The sequence below is a fragment of the Narcine bancroftii genome, chromosome 3, assembly GCF_036971445.1.
Source record: "Narcine bancroftii isolate sNarBan1 chromosome 3, sNarBan1.hap1, whole genome shotgun sequence".
Lineage (NCBI taxonomy): Eukaryota > Metazoa > Chordata > Chondrichthyes > Torpediniformes > Narcinidae > Narcine > Narcine bancroftii.
The window spans coordinates 66,927,040-66,954,249 of record NC_091471.1 but is presented as its reverse complement, the minus strand read 5'-3'; the positions used below and the strand labels follow the sequence as shown (position 1 = coordinate 66,954,249).

Genomic DNA, 27,210 nt, shown 5'->3' with positions numbered 1-27,210 from the left:
GTATTTTAAAGGATTTGGAGCCCATATTTGGATCATTTTAATTTGAAAATTTAGTGCCGCTGGATCTCCTTATCATATAGTAAATTAATTACATTAGGTATTCTCCTTATTTATTTCTTCTCTTTAACTATTCTTTTCTTAATGGGGGTAGGGGGGTTTAGAGTTAGGACAGAGGGAAGGGGTAGTGCTAGGGTGGGAGGAGGATTGGGCTTTTTTTAGGAATTTCTGTAGATCTTGTTTGTTTATTTTTCTGCAACCATGTTTAATTTTGACAAATTGTTAATATATCAGCTATGTAACTGCGGTTATTATTTATTTTCTGATAAATAAATATTTTTAAAAAACAATCTGTCAAAGTTGGTGAAAATGAAACAACATGATGCATGTAAAATGGAAAATAGAGACCATTATTTTGAAGTGTGGTAATAGTTTAAAGTTTAACCCACTAACTACACTTCCTCCCTACCCCCATCCATCCCAAATGGGGAATTTAGTCGAGATCAGTGATTCTCAATTCTAACCATATGCTAAACTATTTCCCCATGGTGTTTCTGATTTATGAGCTCAGTTCCTTATTTCTGTTTCTTCTGGTCCTTGACCCTTCCACAGTTGATAAGTGATTCTTCCCAGTTACTCTACCTGGAACTAATATTATTTTAAACATATCCTATCAGATTGAAACCTCCTCTATTCCAAGGAGAGCATCCACTGCAGGTCCAGTTTGTCAAAAACCTCTTTACTGGAATCATTGCAGTGTATCCCTTCTGATTCTCATCCAAACATTTATATCTTTTTGAAAGTGTGTGGTTCAGACCAGGCTCTCAAGTTGTCACTGAACACATCATTTTATAAACTTTTATCTTTTTTTCATGATAAAAAACATAAATCATAAATGATTTACAACATAAATCAGGCTGGGAAGGGCCAACATAATGTAGTTTATTTGTCCATGTTGAAAACACAAAGACAGTGTTAGTTTGTTTTCCTGTGTGTGGTTTGCCCCAGAAATTTATGAAGATATTATTGTTTGTTTTCAATTTTTATTTTATTAGCACATGTATCAAAAGTACATACAAAGATAAGAAATATTATATATCAAAATCAGTATGTTTTTAAAATCATTTTCTCCCCCCCCCACCCATTCCATCCCACCTAGAAAAAACCGTAAGAAAGAACAAAAAGGGACAAAAGAGAGAAAAAAATAAACAAACAAATAAAAAAGAGATAAAAAGATAGACTAGTTTTATCACAATACTGGATTAGTAAATTTTAACTTAAATATATCAAATAACTACAACTACAGCAATGAGCTCTCTGAACCCTTCTCCATTAACAATGGTGTGAAGCAAGGCTGTGTTCTCGCACCAACCCTCTTTTCAATCTTCTTCAGCATGATGCTGAACCAAGCCATGAAAGACCCCAACAATGAAGACGCTGTTTACATCCGGTACCGCACGGATGGCAGTCTCTTCAATCTGAGGCGCCTGCAAGCTCACACCAAAACACAAGAGAAACTTGTCCGTGAACTACTCTTTGCAGACGATGCCGCTTTAGTTGCCCATTCAGAGCCAGCTCTTCAGCGCTTGACGTCCTGCTTTGCGGAAACTGCCATAATGTTTGGCCTGGAAGTCAGCCTGAAGAAAACTGAGGTCCTCCATCAGCCAGCTCCCCACCAAGACTACCAGCCCCCCCACATCTCCATCGGGCACACAAAACTCAAAACGGTCAACCAGTTTACCTATCTCGGCTGCACCATTTCATCAGATGCAAGGATCGACAATGAGATAGACAACAGACTCGCCAAGGCAAATAGCGCCTTTGGAAGACTACACAAAAGAGTCTGGAAAAACAACCAACTGAAAAACCTCACAAAGATAAGCGTATACAGAGCCGTTGTCATACCCACACTCCTGTTCGGCTCCGAATCATGGGTCCTCTACCGGCATTACCTACAGCTCCTAGAACACTTCCACCAGCGTTGTCTCCGCTCCATCCTCAACATCCATTAGAGCGCTTTCATCCCTAACGTCGAAGTACTCGAGATGGCAGAGGTCGACAGCATCGAGTCCATGCTGCTGAAGATCCAGCTGCGCTGGGTGGGTCACGTCTCCAGAATGGAGGACCATCGCCTTCCCAAGATCGTGTTATATGGCGAGCTCTCCACTGGCCACCGTGACAGAGGTGCACCAAAGAAAAGGTACAAGGACTGCCTAAAGAAATCTCTTGGTGCCTGCCACATTGACCACCGCCAGTGGGCTGATATCGCCTCAAACCGTGCATCTTGGCGCCTCACAGTTTGGCGGGAGAGCAACCTCCTTTGAAGAAGACCGCAGAGCCCACCTCACTGACAAAAGGCAAAGGAGGAAAAACCCAACACCCAACCCCAACCAACCAATTTTCCCCTGCAGCCGCTGCAACCGTGTCTGCCTGTCCCGCATCGGACTTGTCAGCCACAAACGAGCCTGCAGCTGACGTGGACTTTTACCCCCTCCATAAATCTTCGTCCGCGAAGCCAAGGCAAAGAAGATAAAACATAATAAAGCAAGACACCACTGTGTAATATATAACACTAATGTAAAAAAAATAAAATAAATAAATAAATAGATAGATATATATATGTATATATATGTATATATATATCTTTGGCTTGGCTTCGCGGACGAAGATTTATGGAGGGGGTAAAAAGTCCACGTCAGCTGCAGGCTCGTTTGTGGCTGACCAGTCCGATGCGGGACAGGCAGACACGATTGCAGCGGTTGCAAGGGAAAATTGGTTGGTTGGGGTTGGGTGTTGGGTTTTTCCTCCTTTGCCTTTTGTCAGTGAGGTGGGCTCTGCGGTCTTCTTCAAAGGAGGCTGCTGCCCGCCAAACTGTGAGGCGCCAAGATGCACGGTTTGAGGCGTTATCAGCCCACTGGCGGTGGTCAATGTGGCAGGCACCAAGAGATTTCTTTAGGCAGTCCTTGTACCTTTTCTTTGGTGCACCTCTGTCACGGTGGCCAGTGGAGAGCTCGCCATATAATACGATCTTGGGAAGGCGATGGTCCTCCATTCTGGAGACGTGACCCATCCAGCGCAGCTGGATCTTCATCAGCGTGGACTCGATGCTGTCGACCTCTGCCATCTCGAGTACCTCGACGTTAGGGGTGTGAGCGCTCCAATGGATGTTGAGGATGGAGCGGAGACAACGCTGGTGGAAGCGTTCTAGGAGCCGTAGGTGGTGCCGGTAGAGGACCCATGATTCGGAGCCGAACAGGAATGTGGGTATGACAACGGCTCTGTATACGCTTATCTTTGTGAGGTTTTTCAGTTGGTTGTTTCTCCAGACTCTTCTGTGTAGTCTTCCAAAGGCGCCACTTGCCTTGGCGAGTCTGTTGTCTATCTCATTGTCGATCCTTGCATCTGATGAAATGGTGCAGCCGAGATAGGTAAACTGGTTGACCGTTTTGAGTTTTGTGTGCCCGATGGAGATGTGGGGGGACTGGTAGTCATGGTGGGGAGCTGGCTGATGGAGGACCTCAGTTTTCTTCAGGCTGACTTCCAGGCCAATCATTTTGGCAGTTTCCGCAAAGCAGGACGTCAAGTGCTGAAGAGCTGGCTCTGAATGGGCAACTAAAGCGGCATCATCTGCAAAGAGTAGTTCATGGACAAGTTTCTCTTGTGTCTTGGTGTGAGCTTGCAGGCGCCTCAGATTGAAGAGACTGCCATCCGTGCGGTACCGGATGTAAACAGCGTCTTCATTGTTGGGGTCTTTCATGGCTTGGTTCAGCATCATGCTGAAGAAGATTGAAAAGAGGGTTGGTGCGAGAACACAGCCTTGCTTCACGCCATTGTTAATGGAGAAGGGTTCAGAGAGCTCATTGCTGTATCTGACCCGACCTTGTTGGTTTTCGTGCAGTTGGATAATCATGTTGAGGAACTTTGGGGGACATCCGATGCGCTCTAGTATTTGCCAAAGCCCTTTCCTGCTCACGGTGTCGAAGGCTTTGGTGAGGTCAACAAAAAATATATATATATATATATATGTATATATATGTATATATGCAAATAATATCAAATAAAGTAGAATGAAATAAAATGAAATAGAGCCGGGGAGTAATAAAGTACTTATTGTAGTGACGGCTACACTGCTAACTGAAGGATCGCACAACCAAACAGGTTGAGTTCAGTGAGCAAAACTGATTTATTGCAGGCTGCCTGGCTAGTCTTATACTCCCAGCCCGAACCTGGCTGAAAACCGCACTGGGGGGCCCCGACATCACCGGGGCATCACGTGGGTTGCCAAGCGCGGGCTTCTGAGCCCAGTGCTGAGGTCGGGAGGAAACCTCCGACGGCGCCATTTTGGCCGGTGCCCTGCCACATGCATGACAAGTGGGGCCGGTTCGCCTGCCTAATGGTTTACCGCCACACAGCTCCCCCAGAACTGGTGCCAATATCTTTTTTTGCCGCATCTTGGGTTGGGCCACAACTACTGGTTCGGTGGGGTTGAGGTGGGCTGGCTTTAACCTGTCCACCATAATCAGTTCCCTCTTACCACTGATGTCCAGTGTGGATGTAGATCCTGATCACTGGATGACTTGGTACAGCCCTTCATATGGTCTTTGTAGAGGTGCTGTGGGCCCCGCCAGATAAAAATGCACTCTGCGGAATACAGCTTGCTGGGTATATAAGAGGCTCGTGTGCCATGTCTGGGCGGTGGTGGGGGTGTGAAGGAGTCCAACTGGGCCTGGAGGCAGGGAAGTAGACCGTGCGGTGACTGCTGGGGATTGTGAGGTGTGCTGATGAACTCACTGGGTAGGGCTAGCGGTGCACCGTAGACCAGCTCAGCTGATGACATATCCAGGTCTTCTTTAGGTGTTGAGTGGATGCCCAGGAGCACCCAAGGCAGCTTGTCCACCCAGTCGCGGCCAGTGAGGAAGACCATCAGTGCTGACTTAAGGTGGCAGTGCAATCATTCGACTAGCCCATTGGGCTGTGGGTGATTGGCTGTGGTGTGATGTAGCTCGATCTCCAGCCTGTTGGCGAGCTGTGCCCAGAGCACAGAGGTGAACTGAGTGCTCCGATCACTGGTGAAGTGGTTCGGGATGCTGAACCGGGCAACCCAACTGTTCAAAAGCGCTCAGGAGCAGGAGTCCATGGAGGCATCTGGCATTGGGATCACCTCAGGCCAACGACTGGTGTGGTCTATCATTGTGAAAAGTTAACGGTTACCTCAGGAACTGGGTAAGGGTCTGACGATATCCACATGTCTGTGGCTGAACCGTTCCCGGACATATTTGAAATCTTGTGCGGGTGCTATTGTGAGTCTGTGTACCTTGGAAAGCTGGCAATGGGGGCAGGTTCTGGCCCAGTCCGCAATCTGCTTCTAAAGCCGTGCCAAGCAAAAGATTCTGCCACCATATGGACCATGAACCTGATGGAAGGATGGGAAAGGTCATGGATATGGTGGAAGACTTGCTTGCATCACTGCTGGGGAACCACTGGACACGGGGTGCCCATGGGGACATCGCACAGGATGGTGTCCTCACCATAAGAAGTCGGGAGGTCCTGGAACTGCGGGCCTGTGATGGATGTCTCCTTGTCGGACTTCTGGTCCCAGGTGAGCTGGTTGAAGTTGAGGCCGGGTGTCAGCGTACAAATGGCCGGTCGTGAGAGTGCATTGGCGACCATGTTGTCTTTCCCCGCCTTGTGCCAAATGTCAGTGGTGAACTCCCACATGAAGGAGAGGTGACGCTGTTGGTGGGCTGATGAGGGATCTCTTGCCATAGCGAGCACCTGAGTGAGGGGTTTGTGGTTGGTAAAAATGGTGAAAGGCCTCCCCTCCAAGAAATAGTGGAAATGATGCACCGCCAGGTACATGCCGATCAACTCATGATCGAAAGCGCTATACTTGTGCTCTGGTGGATGAAGAAATCGGCTAAATAATGCCAGTGGTTTCCACTGTCTATTCCCTGCTGCTCCATAGGGCGCCAACGGCTGTGGCAATGGTATCGATGGAGAGCACCATATACAGGTCGGTGCGTGGGTGGACGAGTAGGGTAGCCTTCGTGGCTTTGAATGCTCCACTGGCCTCTGGAGACCAGATGAGTGTCTTGTCTTTGGTCGCAATGACGGCGAAGAGCGGCTGCATGATGCGCACAGCGCCTGGAATGAAGCGGTTATAGAAATTGACCATACCCACAAAATCCTGTTGCCCATTGAGGTTGTCCAGGCGTGGGAACTCCCTGATTTCAGTGACCTTCATAGCGGCATGTTTAGGTCCTTTGGCCATGATGGTATGGCCCAGGAACTGCACAGACATTTTCCCGAACTGGCATTTGGCCGGATTGATTGTTAGGCCGAAGTCGGCCAGTTGGGAGAAGAGGGTGTGCAAGTGAGACTTGTGTTGTGCCCAGTCTCTGCTGGCAACAAGGATGTCATCCAGGTAAATGAATACAAAATTCAAATCCCTGCCCACTGTGTCCATGAGAATCTGGAAGGTCTGGGCGGCGTTCTTGAGACCGAATGGCATGCGTAGGAACTCAAACAAGCTGAAGGGTGTGATGATGGCCATTTTGAGTATGTCCTCAGAGTGCACCGGGATTTGGTGATACCTGCGCACCAGGTCAACCTTGGAGAATACCCTCGCAACATGCAGGTTGGAGGTAAAGTCCTGGATGTGAGGGATCGGGTAACGATCAGGTACTGTCGCATCATTGAGCTGTTGATAATCTCCGCAGGGGCACCAGCCACTGGAGGCTTTTGGGACCAGGTGGAGTGGTGAGGCCCAAGAACTATTGGAGTGTGGAATGATCCCCAGCTCCTGCAGATGCGAGAACTCTTCCTTCGCTATCTGGAGCTTATCCCGTGGGAGCTGGCGTGCCTTGGCGTGGACCGGTGGGCCTTGCATGGGTTTGTAATAGAACACCCCATGGTGTGGTGAGACGGCGAAGAACTGCAGCTTGAGGAGGGATGGGAACTCATCCAGGATATGCTGAAACTCGTCCCTGGGTGTGCTGACTGTGGCCATCTGCGGCTGCTCTGTGCAGGAGCCATTGAGGCGAATAGATTGGAAGGTATGGGCATCTACCAGTTGCCTACCTCGAATGTTGACCAGGAGTCTGTGGGCAAGGAGGAAGTCGACACCGAAGATGGTGGTTGGGAGGGATGAAATGATAAACCTCCACGAGAACTTCCGCTGGCGATCTGAAAGTGGACGGTCTTGTCTCCAAACATTCAGAGCTCCATCAAATTGGCTGCACAGAGGGGAAGTCCTTGAGGCCAATTCCACAACTCAGTGGCTGTGGCCGGTATGACGCTGATCTGGGCCCCGGTGTCGACGAGGAAGTGTCGGCCGCTGACTGAATCCCACAGGTAGAGAAGGCTGTGTTGTTGGCCAGCCGCCACAGCCATTAACAACGGCTGGCATGCTTGTTTCCCTGGAATGAGCAGAGCTGACGACACTTCCGAGCCTTGGCTCTTCAGTGCTGGTGGAAGAAGCAGAGGCCTGAATTGAATGGCTTGCTTCTGGCTATGCTCTTTGAGGCCCCTGCAGGGGCCGGTGTTCCACCGCAGTGCTCGAGGAAGGCTTGGCGTGGTCATGCCCATGACTCATAACCTGCTGGACTGCTGAGCCTTTTGAGTGACCTTCCTAGGCCAATGAAGCTCTCATGGGTCAGTAATGGCCGGATTTCTTCAGGCAGATGGTCGAGGAAGATACGCTCAAAGAGTGGGCAGTTGGTGTGATCGCCCCTGAGCACAAGCATCTCATCCATCAACTCGATTGGAATTCTATCCCCCAAGGCATCGAGGCGCAGCATCCGAGCACACACTAGCACCTGGAGTGGCCAAGGGAGCCGATGAGCACCCACTTGATGGTCCCTGTAATGGACTTGTTGATCCAAACCAAGGATGAACAATCCAGAATGACCTGGTCCGACTAGGAGCAATCCTTTAAGACCTGCCAGTAGGTGTGGCTACACTCTCAGCTAATCACAGTCATCCTACACTACCATCTGTACATATATACATATACACATTGGTGATAGAATCTGTACTATCAGAGTCCCATACTTATCTTCTGCGAACGAGGTGCAGCACTCGTTTGACGGTGGTCTGGTCCAGGGCGGCGACCACATGGTAGAACTTGGTCGAATCTGATGAAATCTGGCGGAGGTGAAATTGAGCCTCTGCATGGCTGAACCAGGTCTCGGGCTCCTGAACCCAGAAGTCAGGAAGCTTGATGGCTATAGTGTTCATCAAAGGGTCATTCATGTTGGGTTCAAAGATGTTTTAACCTGTCGGGGTCACCAATTGTAGTGGCGGCTACACTGCTAACTGAAGGATCGCACAACCAGACGGGTTGAGTTCAGAGATCAAAACTGATTTATTGCAGGCTACCTGGCTGGTCTTCTACTCCCAGCCCGGACCTGGCTGAAAACCGCGCTAGGGGGCCCCGATGTCACCGGGACATCACATGGGTCACCAAGTGCGGGTTTCTGAGTCCAATGCCGAGGTCGGGAGGAAACCCCTGAAGGCGCCATTTTGGCTGGCTACCCCTCCGCGTGCGTGACAAGCTGGGCTGGTTTGCCTGCCTAATGACGTACCACCACATTATCATATTTTAACCTATTGACATAAGTTATCTATAAAATTATAACATCATTTTGTCACGTATAAGAAAACCAAATTCTCAGAAATTTATCATATCTATTTAAATTAGATGTATTCTTTTCCAAAGGAATACAACTTCACATTTCTATATATTGTATGCCTAATACCAGTTGGGAAAAAAATCTATTAATTGGTCCAATTGGTTCAATCTATTATGTTTTTGCAGTGTAAAATATAACTAGTATATAAAATTATAATATATCCTTCTGTACCTAACATTGTTTTCATACTATATCTGCCTTGATAACAATGTTTAATAGATTTTATTCCTTTTTTTCTCCTGACCAGTTAATAAAATTTATATTATTCAAGATCAACGGGGTCAATTTCTTTTGTACCAACAGCCTTCTTGATTACTCACCTATTTTATTCATATCTACATTAGCCCAAATGACTTTTTCTCCTTTCTCAAAAGGAGAGAAAAATGATCGTAATTGGATCACTTTATAATAGTACCTGAAATTTGGAAGCTGTAGAACTCCCAATTCAAATCTCCAAGATATTTCCCCTTCATCAGTCACAGACTCCTCATTAAGTGTAAAAAAAATCCTAAAATCCAGTGGTCAAGATAATACTTGATTGCATACATAAAAGAAAAAAGAAAGAAATATAGGAAAGCTTCCCCTTCTAAAATTGTCATGGAACCCCTACAAACAACGTCCACAGTTTGATTGGAACCAGTTAGTACATCTCTGGCTCCTCCGAGTATAATAAGCTCATCTCCACAATATCACAAAACCTTTTCCAAATTACATTAACCAAATTAAAACAATTATCCATCTTCAAGTGTTCACTCTTTGGGTCTATACTTGACGCACTGGATTCATAAAGAATCTACTTGGACCTCCTTGGACAAATACTTTCAAAGTTGCAGGATAATGTAAAATGAAAGTTTATCCCTTCTTCCACGGTATATTTTCAACTGGATTGAAACTCTTCCTCTTCATCAATAATTCAAAGCTTATGTCAAGATAAGAAAATCTTGTTCCCTCCAAATTCTAACAGTGCTTTTCTTTCTTTAGCCTCTTTGGCTGCTAGTTTTAGAATTGTTTCCCTGACTTGATAGCAAAGAAATTTCACCAAAATGGGCCTCGGCTTTTGATCTAGTTAAGGTCTAGGTCTAAGAGCTCTATGGGCTTGCTCACTTTCAATTTTCTTTTTTGGCTTGGCTTCGTGGACGAAGATTTATGGAGGGGGTAAAATGTCCACGTCAGCTGCAGGCTCGTTTGTGGCTGACAAGTCCGATGCGGGACAGGCAGACACGGTGGCAGTGGTTGCAGGGGAAAATTGGTTGGTTGGGGTTGGGTGTTGGGTTTTTCCTCCTTTGCCTTTTGTCAGTGAGGTGGGCTCTGCGGTCTTCTTCAAAGGAGGTTGCTGCCCGCCGAACTGTGAGGCGCCAAGATGCACGGTTTGAGGCGATATCAGCCCACTGGCGGTGGTCAATGTGGCAAGCACCAAGAGATTTCTTTAGGCAGTCCTTGTACCTCTTCTTTGGTGCACCTCTGTTATGGTGGCCAGTGGAGAGCTCGCCATATAACACGATCTTGGGAAGGCGATGGTCCTCCATTCTGGAGACGTGACCTACCCAGCACAGTTGGATCTTCAGCAGCATGGATTCGATGCTGTCGGCCTCTGCTATCTCGAGTACTTCGATGTTAGGGATGAAGTCGTTCCAATGAATGTTGAGGATGGAGTGGAGACAACGCTGGTGGAAGCATTCTAGGAGCCGTAGGTGATGCCGGTAGAGGACCCATGATCCGGAGCTGAACAGGAGTGTCTATGGGCTTGATCACTTTCAATATCTCCATGAAAATATACTTGCCTAAAGTCTGCGGAATCCAACGCTGTAGGAATTGTCTAATATCTTCCCCTTCTTTCAAACTAATATTTCTAATATTGTTCCTTCGACTAAAATTTTTGTGAATCCACTTTTTCAGACAGCTGTTTATTTATCACAAGCACTTCTTCTAATCCTTCAACCACCTTAACTACTTTTTATTGAAGTAATTGATTTTCCAAAGTAATACTTTGAATTTTTTCCTCCATTTCTTGATGTTTTTTTCAACAAATTTTCACATACTTTATTAACTTTAGCCTCTTACCTCTTAATATCACATCTTATTAACTTTATGTCATTCATAATCATAGCTACTGGGTCGTGAGACTTAGGGATAGCTTTAGTTTTCTTTCTTACCCCTTCTTCTTACAACATTTCCTCTGAACTTTCTTGTTGTTCTTCTTTCTCCTCTCCATCCTCTTCTTCTTCCACTCCTTTTTTTTCTGTTTCTCATTGTTCCCTTCTGATAGCCTTCCGGACTGCCTAAGAGCCTGTCTAGAGGGCTTGGTAAGCCACTCTGACAGAGCCTCCCATTGTTGTCGACTATCCTTGCACGACTCCTTGCGCAAGCATAGTCGGGTCGCTCCTCTTCCCGACTCGTTAGGGTTTCCCTGCTGTTGCAGGGATGTAACAGCTCGCCAGGAGGCCCTCTTCACCCAGAGAGAAGAATTCACCTTAGGACCCGGCTTCTTCTCCAAGGTAGGTCTACCTTTTTCTTCCAATCATTGTTCTTTCATTTTCTCTGTACTCTCTTCGAGTACTTTATCTTTTTTTGTGGCATTGCGTTTCTTCTCTTGCATTATTTACTAATCGTTTAGATGGGTTTCAAAACTAGTCTCTCTACTTCTTTTCACTTTTTAAAAAACTTTTCCTCAGAGAAGCCAAATTTTCCAACCTGCCCCTACGCCATCACATCACATCCCCCAAGATGCGATTATTTATGCTAATCTTTGGGGTGCAATCAACATTCAACAAACCTTATGTACACCACACTCTTTACCATTTTATTCATTCTAGCAACAGTTAGGATTAACAAACACCAAGCAATATCATGTTGTTTCACTGTTTCCACTGATTGAGAACTTTGGTCTTGAAAGAAGAATTTGAATCATGGAATTGACACTTAACTAAATATATCTGCATTGATTTGGCTTTCAAAATGTAATTTTAATTGCACAATATACTCAATGAGAATGTATATGGAAAGTGAGGTAGTTAATGGGAATTCAGTAGTAGTATATAGTATGGAAGAAAGAGTAAATGCTTACTGATAGAAATAACAGCTCTGAAAGGTGAAACTTTTAAGAAAAATAAAATCCATTGAGGTAAATGAGCTAATTTCTGACATAAAATAATGAATTAATAGATAGGTTTCCAGAGCCAGTAGCCCAGTAGCAATAGTGCGAACCCGGAATACACAGACCAGCAATAGAACAACAGCAGGAGAGATGCCAGCTTCAAAGCTATAGGGGATTAGACAGAGAGGGCTAAAAGCCCAGGAAAGATTTGAACACAGATGAGAATTTAACATTTTCTGCATTGGCATCATGGAGGTCAATGTATGTTAGCTGAATCAAAAATCATCTGTGATAGCACTTAACGTAAGAGTCTCAAAAGAGGGTCCCAACCCAAAATGTTGCCAGTTCATTTCTCTCCATGGTTGCTGCCTTATCTGCTCAGTCCCTCAAGCTTCTCATTGTTTACTCAGAGATTCCAACATCTGCAGTTCCTATGTAGCATGGGCAGAGTTAGAGTCGCTGAATTTAGTGGAGGGTAAAGGATATATCAGGTGAACTTTTGAATTACAGAATTTAGAAGTGACAATTTTTTAGGGTGTCAGCACAGATTAGATGACAGGGTTGTTTGAAGGGTGGAGGGCAGTAATGGATGATACCAGTTGGAGTGGTGAATTTTATTTAAGATAATCAGAAGCCTGCAGATCCCGATGTCCAGTACAGAAAACAATAGTGCAACATCCGTGGAAAGCAGAAGAAAGTCGGCGTTTCGGGTCTGAAAGCTCCTTTGGGTGTAGAAATGTAGGCATCCCTTGAAGAGTCTTCACAGTCAAGCTGCTGAATGGAGTTAAATAAGAAGTTCTGGAGATGTTTGGATCATGTGCAATACACAAAAGAGCTGGAAAAACTCAGCAGGTCACGTAGCATCCATAGGAAGTAAAGGGTCATCAGCATTTCGGGCCTGAGCCCTTTGTCAGATATTATCAGGTAAACTTGAGAGGCTGGGTAGTGGATTTATGCTCCTATATGATTGGGTTCTTGTGAAAGGAGATCCATTTTGGAACATAGGTTCTATATCATGCTCTCACACAGCAACCTACTATTGATAGCCGTATGTATCACCTTTAACAAAAGAAAAAGTATAGAGAGAGAGGAAAAAATGTTTTGATGTTCCATAGTGGTTCATAGTCATTTAATTAGCTCTGCTTTGATTACCTAGTGGCATGAGAGCCAAGTGCAACCACTTAACCAAACCAATTCTAATATAAGAAAGTAATGGACCTTTCACCAAGTGGGATTACAGGTAAATGAAACCATTGTTTGCAATATGTTTTGGAACTCTTATAAGCTTTCAGAGGATGCTGGTAGCTTTGACCAAATTCATTATGTCAGAAACTTAGGATCACAGCTAACCATTATGTGACTTCAGACTAAAATGTTTTTATATGACTGCCCCTTCCAGACTCAAGCTAAAACATTACAGTCACGTCGTCTGAACCCAGCATGCGCAAATTAGTTCAGAATTTTGTCTGGTGCTAGTAAGGAAATGAACTCATCTGAAGTGGTATTAGACCATCTTTTGCCAACAGATTTTGTGTATAAAACAAATATTGGCTAATGCCACGTACATTTGACAATAGCGCAGCAATTCCTTTCACAGAGTCATTAGCTATTTTAGGAATTGCAGGAATGGGGTATGGAAATAAAACCTCCCTGTATGGCACTTTCAGCTACTGAACCACCACACTATAATGCTATTATATAACCTGTATTACCAATACACACCTAAGCATTTTCCACCATTGCTTTCTATGATCTCCATCCTTTTGCCTTACTTTTCAGCTTGCCTTTAATATCCTCTGTTTTCTGCACCAAGCTCTCACCTGGATGCATAAATGAGCTATTCTTCCTTCTGCTTCTGAACTGAGTTCACCCCTTTCCTATATTCCCTAAATCTCTATCTTCATGTATACATATTCATTGATGTGAATCACAAGATCACAAGATATAGATACAGAACTAGGCCCATTGGCCCTTTGAATCTATTCTGCCATTCTAATCGTGAGCTAATCCATCCTCCCATTCAACCCCAGAATGTATATCTCTGTGATTCTTTGTCCCTTTAAATTAAAAGAAAGTCCACAAAAAAAATCAAAGAATTAAGGATAATTGCATCTCTTCAGATTGCCTCCACACAGGACAAGATATCACGGGAATTATGATTATATTTAACTGTTTTGGATTTATTGAGAGAAGGAGATTGCTGAAGTATTCACTTTACACATCAATTTTCAGATTTAGGAAGCATACATTTTTTATGGGTTGTATATCATTGAAATGAATTAAGACCACAAGAGAAATGTTGACAAGTTGAGTGATATATTAATAGGATGGAATAATCTCTTCAATGACAGTATCTGCTCAGGGCTGAGTTAATGATTTCATCAATTTAAAAGAGGAAAATGCAATCTCTTTGAAATGTATAGAATTCTAAAGGTGGAATAAATGCAGGACTAGAATTTTCTGTGGCGTGAATGTCCGGACTAGGTGGTTACCATTTGTAGATAAGGGGTCAACCATACAGAAATGAAATGAAAAGAAATTTCTTCAACCAAAGGGTATTGAATGTTTGGAAATTTGTACCCAAGAGAGCTGTGAAGGCTCAATAGGTGAATATTCTCAGGAAATGGGTGATATTGTTAGTGCAATGAGTAGCATAGCACAATGCTATTGCAGACCAGCGATCCGATTTCAAATCTGGCGCTGTCTATAAGGAGTTTGTATGATCTTGCCATGTCTGCATGGGTTTTCCCCAACTGCTCTGGTTTTCTCCCACCATCCAAAACATAGGGCAGCATAATTAGTGTAGTGGTTACCACAACACTTTTACAGCTCCAGAGATCGGGACTGGACCGGGGTTTGAATCCCACAGTGTCTGTAAGAAGTTTGTACATTCTCCCATATCTGCATGGGTTTTCCCCAGGGGCTCTGGTTTCCTCCCACCATTTAAAATCTTACCAGGGGGTATAATGGGGTATAAATTGGGTGGCACGGGCTCATGGGCCAAAATGGCTTGTTACTGTGCTGAACGTCTAAAAGAAATGCAGAGTTAGGGGTTAATTTGAGTGAAATAGAGTGGCACGTGTTTGAATGGGTGAAATCAGCTTCTACCCTAGGTAAATAATTTTAAAAATTTAAAATTAAAAAAAGATTGATATATTTTTAGATGTAAAAGGAATCACGTGCGCGTAATGAGAAAAGGTGGCAATTGTCTGAATGGCCTGCGGCTACTTCTTTGCCTCATGATTTTATGAGGTTGGCTTCTTGACAAACAAGGCTGTGTGGAAAAGTCAAGTGTCTGAAGTGGGAGGAGTGAAAGTTACTGACGTACAAAGCGAAGAATGTGAGATCATTCTGATGGTAGTTACAGAGATTTTAAGAAACAATCAAAGAAATGGCAAACATTTTGGAGTACATATTGTGTTTGAATAATGAGCTGAATAACTAAATGAAAAAATATTGAAAAGAGTGATTAATGTGTAAAAGAATTGTGCTTTTAATCTAATTGAATAGGCACTATGGTGGTGTCAAAAACTGTCAACTGTAGGGTGATTAAAAGAAGCCAAATAGTTTTGAAGAGGTGCACCACATGGAGAAAAGTATTACTTAAGAAGGAAACCAATAAAATAAAACTGGAAAGTGATAAAATAAAACTTGATCAAATGTTCATTGGGCTATATGAATCATTATGGGTCACTCTACTCTCAAATATAAGATCGTTGGAGAAGAAAATGGATTACCTGAGGCTACATCTGAAGCAGAGAGAACTGCAAAGCTGCTGTGCTCTGTGATTACAGAAACGTGGCTCCAAGACACTATTCCAGAATCAGAGATCCTGTTGGATGGCTTTATCTCCTTCAGGACAGACAGAGACACAGCTGCTTCCAGCAAGACTCAAGGAGGTGAACTGTGCATTTACATCAGCGGTTTTCAAAGTTTATCTTTCCACTCATATACCACCTTAAGTAATCCCTATGCCATAGATGTTCTGTAAATAATAAGAGATTGCTTAAGTTGGTATGTGAGTGGAAAGAAAAAGTTTGAAAACCACTAATTTACATAAAAGAGAACCAGTGCACCAATGTCTCTGTTGTAAAGATCTTCTGCTCAGCAGAGATAGAGTAATTCCTGGTGAAATGCAAACCCTTTCGCCTGGCCAGGGAATACTCAGCCACACTGATTGCCGCAGACTACATACTACATTCCACCTTTGGCTAATGAAGGAGATTTATGGTGCCATCTGTGCAGACCAGACTTCGCACTCTAATGGTTGCTGGTGACTTCAATCATGCCAACATGAAACTGGTCTTACCACAGTTTCAACAGCATGTGAATTTCTCCACCAGAGGAGAGAACACCCTGAATCAGGTGTACACTAACGTCACTAGTGCACCTTGTCTCCACCTTGGTTACTCAGATCACATACCTGTCCTGCTTAAACCCTGGCAAACACAGGGAGATCAGAACGTGACTGGGGAGTGGGAGGGGGGGTGGGCACCATAGCAGCACTGCAAGACTGCTTTTAGACTACAGACTGGAGCTGTTTTAGGGAGGTGGCCACCTACAATAGTCATGTAAGCATAGAGGAGTACACAAGCTCAGTGACTGACTACATCAATAAATGCATTGAAGATGTCACCGAGTTCAAATGCTTCACAACCAGTGCTAACCAGAAACCATGGTTGGATGCAGAGGTCTGGATCCTTCTCAGAGCTCCTGATGCTGCCTTCAGGTCATGGGGTAGGATGGCATAAAGATCAGCTAGGGCTGAACTCTCCCACGCAATCCAGAAGGCAATGCATGGGTATGCACAGAAGATATACAGACACCGGTGACATGAGCCAAATGCAGCAAGGGATCAAGACTATTACAGATCGTAAGTCAACTTGCAAATTAAGGATAATGATGTCTCCCTTCTGGACAGACTGAAAACTTCTATGCACGGTTTGATGAGAAGAACAGGGTGATGACAAAGAAAGCTCCCCCATATGAACTGGCCCCCTGCATAGCCACTGCTGAGCTGAGGAGAACTCACACTAAGGCACCAGAACCAGATAACATACCTGATCAGATCCTGAAAGGCTGTGCAGACCAATTGACAAAGGTCTTCGTGGATATCTTCAACACCTCATTCCAGTAGTCTATTGTTCCTGATGGGTTCAAGACAGCCACCATCATCCCAGTACCCAAGACAGTGACAATGACAGGCCTCAATGTCTACCACCCTGTGGCATTGACCATTATGAAATGCTTAAAGTGTCTGGTGATGGAACACATCAAAGCACACCTCCCAGAGACACTGGATCCATTTCAATTTGTCTTGGTCCACCTGGAGAATAACACCTCAGACACCATCTCACTTCAGCTCGTCATTTAATACGATTATTCCCTAGAGGCTGATGGAGAAGCTGTCCTTGCTGGGACTCATCAATCCTTTCTGTAATTGGATCCTGGACTTTTTAATGGAAAGACTACAATCTGTCCGGGTCAGTAGCCAAATATCAATCACCGTCATGCTGAGTGCTGGCACACCTCAGGGCTGTGTGTTGAGCCCGCTCCTATTCACGCTACAGACCCATGACTACATCGACAGATCAAGCACCAACAGTGCCAAGTTAGCAGATGACACAACAGTAATTGTGTCATCAGCAACAATTGCACTACAGAAAAGAGGTGGAAAATCTCATGAAATGGTGTGAGAGTAACAAACCGAGTATCAACATGGACAAGCCGAAGGAGATGATCATAGACTTCAAGAGGACTAGGAACAACCACCCTCCACTGCACATCAACAACTCTGTAGTGAAGAGAGTAGAGAGCATCAAGTTCCTTGGAGTTCACTTAATTAATGTCCTATCATGGACACTGAACACTTGTCAGGAAAGTGCAATAGCAATTGCACTTCTTGAGAAGGCTGAAGCGGGCAAGGTTACCAGTCATCATTATGTCATCCTTCTATAGGAGCTCTACCGAGAGCATCCTGGCCGGCTGCAGCAGAGGGTGCTATGGTTGCTGCTAAGAAACGGATCAGAGGTCAATCCACAGGACCATCAAAATGGCAGAGAGGATCACTGGAGTCTCAATTCCACCCCCATTGACATGATCTACTAGGATTGTTGCCTGAAGAGGGTGTGCAAAATCATTGAGTGCGTCTTCCACCCTGCACACAACATCTTTCAGCTGCTTCCATAGAGGAAGAGATACATGAGTATTTGTGCCAGCACCACTAGGCTGAGGAACGTCTTTTTACCACGGGCAGTGAGAATGCTGAACAACCAAAGGAACTGCTCACATTAACCATTCAAGTCTCTCGTATTCATGAAAGAATATATATTTATTAATTTTTTTTAGCTCTAATACTTGTCCTGCCTATGTATTATTTGTCTGTGTGCATGTTTTGTCTGTCTGTGCACCTGCATGTCTTGCACCGAGGACCAGAGAACGCCGTTTCATCAGGTTGTGCTTGTACAATCAGATGACAATACACTTGATTTGGCATAAAATGTTGGATGGTGTTAGTTAACCAAGCAGTATTGGAATGAGTTAGATGAGTGCTCAGCAATGGGTATTATCATGACGAGTTGAACCCTATGACATTTGTCATGGCATCAGATGGAATTATTGTGACACTTTCTGTTAAAGATCATCACTACTTTTCAATCTTGGCCCAATGGCATCACCTACTTAATGGTTATTATCTTTTGAAAGCAAAAAATAATATTATTAGATATTTAATTTCAATGGATTTAATTTTTAAAAATTGGCTGCTCAGGACAAAATTAAAGTTTGAACTTTTCTGTATTTGATTTTATCTGTATAAGTATAAAGTCTTTGGTTGGCCTCACTGTTGCTTCATCTGCAGTTGATTTCATCCAAGTTTCAACCATTATTTTTAATTTAAGTCAATGATTTCTAAAGTTTGCAGCATTGAGTAGCACCTTATAAACTATCACTGAAGCTATATTATTGGTTAAGAAGCATAAAGTTTGATTTAAATACATATAATTATCAATTGAAATTCTTCAAAAAGACATTCTCAATGTCATTTGCACCTTAATTTTGTGATGTAAAAGAACTGGTGGTGATATCCATGTAAAGTCCAGTAATAGTTGTAGTATTCTTGTTTAAATTGGCACTTTATCAAATCTAGTAAAAAAAATAGCAAGTTGGGGCAGATTATGGTGACAACTGTTCCATGCCTTGTAAACTTGCTGGACATTTTGCAACGGGCTGTCCTTCTGACCTGCAGAGGGCACTTCTCCATTCACTTGGAACATACATAATAATTTCAAGGATTTCAGCAGAAAATGAGTTCTTCCTGCACCTTGCTCTCTTCAATTTGCTCACTTGGGAACATAATGAATGATTTCTATAAAGCTTCCACTGCACCTGAGAGCTTAACAATTACTTTATTCTTGTTGGGTTTTTATCTAATCAGATGTGTGATTATGTGTAAACCAACCAACCTCCAAAAGTTCATTATTTGTGTTCTTGTGACTCAGCTTAGAAAGTTGAGAAAAATAGTGAATAAAAAAAAATTGAATCAGTTTTCGGAACCAAGTAACCCTCCTTGTTTATGATAATTTGGTTGATGGTCTTAATTACAATTTGGCAAAGAGCAGTGAAACGGTTTCAGGAGTTGATTGTCATACACATTTTACACTGAAATTCTTTCTTACTGAGCCAAACAGACAAAATAGGAAAATTTTAATAATAAACCAATTGAATGAAATTAAAAGAGGCATTAAATACAAAAGATATGTATAAATATTCATAGTAAATCCTAGTGCAAAAACCGACGTGCAATAGTGGTGATAGTCCATGATTCATGTACCAAGAGAGATTCAAGAGTCTGATAACTGTTGGAAAGAAACTGTTCTTGAACCTAAAGGTGTTGGTCTTCAGGCTTCTGAATCTTCTTCACAAAAGTAACAGTGAGAAGATGTAGTGACCAGGGTGGTGGAAGTCCTTTATAACATTGGTAGCTTTCTTGAGGCAAAGCCTTACATAGATATCTGTGATGAATCGAAAGTTGGAGACTGTGAGGGACTGGGGTACATTTACTACTTTCTGCATTCCTGGGCAGTCAAATTTCCAAATCAGGCTCTGATGGAACCATCCAACTTAAAGTAGACCTGTAAGTATCCAATAACATGCCAAATCTCCTCAGACTTTGTAGAAATAAAGGTGTTGATGTGTCTTTTTCATGGTTGCCTTAATGTGCTGGTTCCAGGAAAGGCTTCATATATGGACTCACCAGCTGCAGCAGGTACACCCCATCAAACCAACCACTTTTCTGAACTGAAGTCAGTTCTTTTCATCAGAACTGCTGATTACCAAACTAAATCAAAGACTGCAGGTTTAAATTTGTCCCCATTGTGCGATGCATCAGACCACACTGACTGTGATTTTTTTTTACACAATGACATTTATTTATCAAGAAAATGTTCAAAAATATTTTAAGATATTATGAATATAACAATTGAAGGAATTGTTTCTTGAAAAAAATAAGATTGCAGATTCATTACAAATGAAAGAAAAGAACAAGTTTATTTTCAATTACTTCTCATCTTGTCCTTTCAGGATATACTTGAAAATGAAAATATTAACCTCGATTGGGTCTTCCGTTATTCGCTGATTAATGACATTGTGAAGGTAAGTGACAGGATAGAAAAATGTTATAGAAATCACTTCCTTGAATTGTGAACTCTATCATTGAATTGTTTTGATAAATCACACTTCAACATCCTCTCATGCCTGCTGCACTCGAGCTGAGCAAAATACTGAACCAAATGAAAGGAAAGCCGATCTATAACATGGGAACTCATTGTTCCTATATCAATGGTTAATTTAGTTTTAGTAGATTTAAATGACAAAAAATGCCTTCTGATGTGAACAGTCATGAAAATGAGCTCCGAACACAGTCTTTTTTTTTAATATCAGAAACCAATGGTGAGTTTATTTTGTAGCGAAGGAAACAGAATTATCTTTTTGGATCGGTAATTTTTTTCTCAGAACAGTTGCTCCAGTTCTCTTGTGCAAACCCCAAAATTTTACTAAACCTTTGGCAGCTGCACAGAACCTTCAACTCTCAGAATTCCATACATTGACATTTGAACTGCGAATTGACTCAAAGATATGGACTACAACCTTTTATCTCGTTATTTAGAAATCCCAATTTTCAAATTAATGATGGCCCTAATGTTCCTGAATGCTATTGGTTCTAAAGAGCATTTGTCAATTTTAATGGTAAAAATCGAGATTATCCCCACAAATAATCAAATGCTGAGGTCCAAATCGTAATGAGCAAAAGTGAGCTTTGATGCAGTGCTTCTTTTGGCCTCAATGCATTTTTCTGTACTCTATGTATACACTATGTATACATGAAATGTCAGGTCACTCGTCTAAGTGCTGCTGGAACTGTGGCAACCAATTTACCAGCAAAGGAACTGGCTCCAAAATGATGGATGTGCTGTGGAAAACATGGGAAATTGACCTGCATCCAACACAGGTTTTTATCTGGACTGATGACATCACTTACTGTCCATGCAACAGAAGCTGTGATGTATATAAGCCCAACCTGCAAGCCTGGAGATGTCAGTCTTGCACTAGACTCCACAGTGTGTATATTAACTTCCCTGTGTATACCTCAACTCGACAATATGAACACTGGAGTAGCACAGTGTAGAATGTTTTGCTACATTGGTGATGAAAATGGTCCAAACAATATTTAGACCCAAATATGGAATTTTTTTCTTCAATGCATGCCATAGCTCTGAAACTGCCAATGTTTTGGACTTCACAACCATGTGTATGGTTGACCAAGCAGAATCCCAATTCCAGTTAAGGCAGATAACTTCTGATTCCATACGGTACTGCTATGTAGTAAATGCCCTGGATCAAGAGATGGCATGCCGAGTTTCTGATTTTCTGCTGCAACCTCTGAAGGAGAGCAGGTATATGGCACTCAGAGTCTGCTCATCCATACCTTGGCCTCTCATAATGTGAGCAATTAGCCCATTTACTTCACTCGGATGACTTGGGAGACAGGACCCCTTCTGTGCTCATGAATGAAATGCTGGCACTAGCAGATGGGCATAGGCACTGCCTCATGTTCGAGGAGGCTTTCTTGGAGCAGTTGCCAGAAGATATCCACCTGCTGCTGGCCTATAAGGATTTCAGTGACCCACGGAGAGTCACGGCTCATGCTGACATTCTATATCGGACTAAGCAAGAAAGCATGATATCCGTAGGGTAGGTCACCAGATCCTGTTCACAGCTGCAGGACTGTGCAACTCCAACATTAGACCAGCAGAAGGGTGGATCAAATCCGTTGTCTGACCGCCAGTCGACCAGGAGACAATGGGATGAAGATAGCACCCATTGGTTTCAATGATGGGGCATAGAATCTCACTGCTGTTGACCTCCCTGTTCTAATGGCTCTGGCAGTTGGCTATTGAGAGAGCCTTTTATATTTCTGGGATTGGCATTCCAGCCGGCATTTCTTGGTGGATACAGGGGCTGAGATCAGCATGCTTCCCCCCTTTGAGGTGTGATGCACGTAACATAAAGCTCGGGCTATCATCGAAAGCTGCAAACTGCAGTACTATCCAGACATTGTGTAGAATCCCACTTCAGTCATCTATACTGACGTCACTTAGACTTTTACATTGGCTGTGGTCACACAACCGCTACTGGGAGCTGATTTTCTCAGAGCAAGTGCCCTGCTGGTTGATCTAGAGGTACGAATGCTCATTCATTACCAATACTTCCCGAACCTTCACCCAAGGAGAGGCCAAGTCACCAGCCCTGTAGTTAGACTCCATTACTTTTTTGGAGAATGAATTTACCAGGTTGTTGGCAGAATTCCGTACAATAATTATACCACAATTCACCTCAGCCATGCCGAAATATGGGGTGCAACCAAAGAGCCACTGCTGCATGTCCAAGCTCACAGGTTCCCTCCAGATAAACTTCATCTGGCCAAAGAGGAGTTTGAAAGGATGGAGGACATGAATATTGTACAACGGTCCGATAGCTCCTGGGCCTCACCACTCCACATGGTACCCAAGGCCGCAGACGGATGGAAACCCTGCGGTGATTACCACAGATTGAACGAGGTTACCGCACTGATCGCTACTCGGTACTGCATTTACAAGACTGTGTCCAACCTGCAGGGAGCCCACACCTTTTCCAAGGTGGACCTGGTACAGGGCTATTATCAGATCCCAGTCTACTTGGATGACATTCCAAAAATGGCTATTATTACACCTTATGGCCTTTTTGAATTCAGAAGGATGACTTTTGGGTTCAAGAATGCTGTGCAGTCTTTCCAATGTTTAATGGACAGACTTAGACACAATCTCGGCTCTACCTTCACATACCTAGACGACATACTTATCGCTAGCTGCAGTCGTCAGGGACATCTGTCCCACCTACACAAGGTTTTCACTAATTTGAATGAGCTTGGGCTGACCATCAACCCAGCCAAGTGTCAATTTGGGTTAGTGACTATAGACCTTCTGGGTCATAGAATAGGAAAATACAGAGCAAAGCCACTACCAGAAAAGGTCGAGGTAATCTGGGCATTCGCTAAGCCCAGCACAGTTAAAGGCCTCCAGGAGTTTGTTGGAATTATGAACTTTTATCACCAGTTTCTACCATCAGTGACTCGCATCATTCACCCCCTCTTCACCTTGGTGTTAGGAAAAGCAAAGGGATGTCACTTGGGGCAAAGGATTATTGGCAGCATTCGAGAACGCCAAGGAAGCACTGGCTAATCCTGCATTGCTGGTCCACCCAAGAATGGATGTCCTGACAGCCCTGACAGTGGATGCGTCCAGTGCAGCAGTAAATGGGGTACTTAAACAGTACATCGATAGGCACTGGAAACCATTGGCTTTCTTTAGCAAGCACATAAGTCCACCAGAACTCAAGTACAGTGCATTTGATCGAGAATTATTTGCACTGTACTGAATCGATATCAGATACTTCAGGTACTTGCTAGAAGGCAGGCATTTCACGGCCTTAACGGACCGCAAGCCGCTTATATTTGCCTTCACTAAGATATCAGCTCCTCAACAGAGAAATTTATCATATATTTCTGAGTTCAAGATGGCCATTGAACACACCTCAGGAAAGGCCAACTTAGCGAAAGTGCAACAGACAAGACGAAGAAGTTCCATGATATGGATTAGGAGACTCAAAACTGCATCTGTAAGAAATTCCAGTAGGCCCACTGGAGCTCAAATTCTTGTGTGACAGGTCATCCTCGCCCAATCTTGGCTTGAAGGCGGCAGGTATTTGTCGTGGAACGCAGGTTGGCACATCCATCAATCAGAACAACTGTCCAGATGGTAGCTAATGGTTATATGTAGCATGGCCTTTGAAAACAGGTCAGCAGTTGTGTGAAGACGTGCACTTGCTGCCAGACATCCAAAGTCCAGCAACACACAAAAGCCCCACTACAATCTTTAGCGCCAATGTATCAGAGGTTTGACCATGTACATGTGAACGTTGCAGGGCCCCTGTCAGTGTCACGTGGTTCCTATTTTCTTTTCACAATAGTGGATTAGGCCACATCGTGACCGGAGACAGTTCCACTGGCAGTTATTACAACCGACACCTGTGCCAGGTCCATCATTTCCACCTGGATAGCATGTTTCAGTCTGCCAGAACCAATCACATCTGACAGGGATGCCTAATTCTCATAAAGCCTGTGGTCAGCAATGGCCACCCTGCTTGGAACCAAGTTGCACTACACAACTGCGTACCACCCACAATCCAATGGATTAGTATAACAGTTCCACAGGCATTTGAAATTGGCCCTTAAGGTGGATCTGCAGGAACATAACTGGGTTGACAAATTGCCAGGGCACTCTTGAGCATATGGATGGCTCCAAAGGAGGTGGTCTATTGCGCACCCCTGATAGTTCCAGGAGAATTTGTATCAGAGTCACGAGGATGGGAGGAGACGCCCACAGCTGTGCTAAGCAAGATCCACAAGAAACTGGGTTCTTTAGTGCCCATACCGACATCTCAATATGGTCAGGCCAGGTCCTATATACCCCAGAACTTGCAGGACTGCAGTACATTTGCATACAGAAAGCAGCACGCCGAGCACCATTCCAGTGTCTGTATGAGGGTCCCTTTGAGATACTAAGATGCAATGGTTTGACGTATATTTTTGACAACAGAGGTAAAGATGAAGCTTTTCCAATTGCCCACCTCAAACCTGCCCATCTGGATCTAGACAGACCAGTTGTGGTTCAAGTGCCTCACTTGAGAGGAAGGCTGCCCAAACAAAAAAAAATATACAAACTTTGGGGGTCTGCAGCAGGATTGCCAATTCTGTTGGGGACTTGGGAGTCATGTGGCAACCCACTTACCAGCAAGTAAACTGGCTCCAAAAATGGTGTACATGCTGTGGAAAATGCGGGAAATTGACTTGCATCCAACACAGGTTTTTACCTGGGCTGATGACATCACTGGTAATGTCACTTCCCATCCATGTGAGAGAAGCAGTGATGGATATAAGCCCAGCATGCAAGCCTGGAGGTGTCAGTCGTGTACTAGAAACCACAGCATATACCCCACATATACATCAACTTGACAACATGTGCAGCGATTTCACAATGTGTACACTGATGTCTATAGTAGCTCAGTATAGAATACTTTGCTACAATACCGTATAACCCAGTACTAGCTGTTGCATGGTTGGGTGGTCAGCACTAAACCGGATCCTCCATCAGGTTTGCCTGGTGCAGAGGGTGGCTAAACATCCTGTAAGTTGAAAAACAAGGGCAGATTGACCCTCTTGAGGGTCAATGACCATCCAGCAAACACATGCCATGAAGCGTGGAAAGTACATCCCTTGTCTTGAAGCTTTGTCTGACCATTGACTGCAACAGAACTTCCCCCAGTCATCTTTGACTTCACTATGCTGCTGGATCTTGGAGAGAATTTCGAGAGTCTGGACCTGTGCAACCCCAACTCACCTAAATCCATTCACGCACATGCTGTTCCTTTCTGAGGAGTAGGGTATCCTCATATGAAACCTCACAAACTGACTGAAAAGACCATCATCATCCTATGGGATGGACAGCCAGAAGAAACTGTATACATTTTGAGAGTTCAAATAACCATTAAGCTCTGTCTCGGAGATATTCAATAACTCTGCCTTCAGGCTTACTGGAGTCGAAACTTCCAAAGAAACATGATCCTCTGAGAAGAAATTCTTCCTATTAGTCTTAAAAGGATAACTCCTTGATATGAAATTTTTGTCTCCTACCTTGACTTGGGGAAACATGCCCTCAGCTTCTACACTGTCAAATTACCTCAGAAGCTCACCTCACATTTTGCTATATGTCTAAGGGTGTCAGCACAAATTGCACAATTTATCTCCCCAAGTCAACAATTTGCAGGTTCCTTTTATTTTCACTTAATAATACATTAAAAATGTAATATTCAAGATATACTTCAACTTTTGCCTTCCGTACAACAAACAAAGAGTTGCCATGAGTATTACCCAGTGCCTGTAACAAGGCACTGTATCCATGTATTCGCCTCCAGCACTCCACAGCCTTGCAACCACATATACTCCAGTTCAAACCATTATCAGCCCAAGCTCCAGATCTGATATGATCAGAAAGCCTGAGGCCCTTTGGGACCCCTTCTTTCCCTCAGCACCCTCTTGCATCCCCTTTCCAATACCTGGTTCCCATGAAATAGTCTCCAGCAGCCTGTGTAAGTCCTTCAACCGCATGGCCAACAACCTGCTGCCTGTGTGGGTCCTTCATTTGCTGAGCCCCTCACTGGTTTGCTACTCTTTTCACCTTCCTGTAGGATCTTCTCCCAGACTTCTCCTTTTCATTAGGGAGGAGAGCGGGGTGGGGGTGGGGTGGGGGGGGTTCCTTTTGTTACAAGATCAAACAAGCAACCACAAAGAAGACATATCACACAGCAATAAAGATGAACAATTATTAACTTTATTAACAAAAATTCAACTTCAAACTTTAATTCAAAATCCCCCCCTTTTATAACAATGCCCAATGGTTAATATCCAAATTTCTATAACAGTGTAAAACTATTAAATTCCCCAGCCTAAATATGACATATGTAATTAAATTTATATTTTAATTTAGATTATATTATAATCTAAGTTATATTTCCAACCCACCCACAGAAAAACTTAGGCACAAAACAAACACAAAACACACAAGACTCACAAAACTTCAATCTCAACTGAAGCAAAGATCATAAACAAAATTCAGTTTATTTGGTAAACTGAAGCGAAAAGATCTTTGAGAGAGAGAGAGAGAGAGAGAGATAGCACAAAATTCGAAGTTGTCTTCTTGTGTTGCTTGCAGAGAGAGGAACAGCAGCTTGGTCTGGATCCTTCTGGCTGCCTTCGGAATGTTCATCCCTTTT

General features: G+C 43.7%; 1 protein-coding gene across 2 annotated transcripts in view; it reads left to right on the top strand.

Moving 5' to 3' along the window:
• The window catches only part of npr2 (natriuretic peptide receptor 2), a 170,363-nt gene that overhangs the window by 96,622 nt on the left and 46,531 nt on the right, over positions 1–27,210 (top strand). For both annotated transcript variants that reach the window (XR_011353438.1, XM_069924222.1), the window contains exon 13: positions 20,365–20,436. Coding sequence is in view for 1 of the 2 variants with exons in the window: in XM_069924222.1 (XP_069780323.1) it covers positions 20,365–20,436 (72 nt within the window). In the remaining variant the exon portion in view is untranslated. The remainder of the gene's footprint in view (positions 1–20,364; positions 20,437–27,210) is intronic.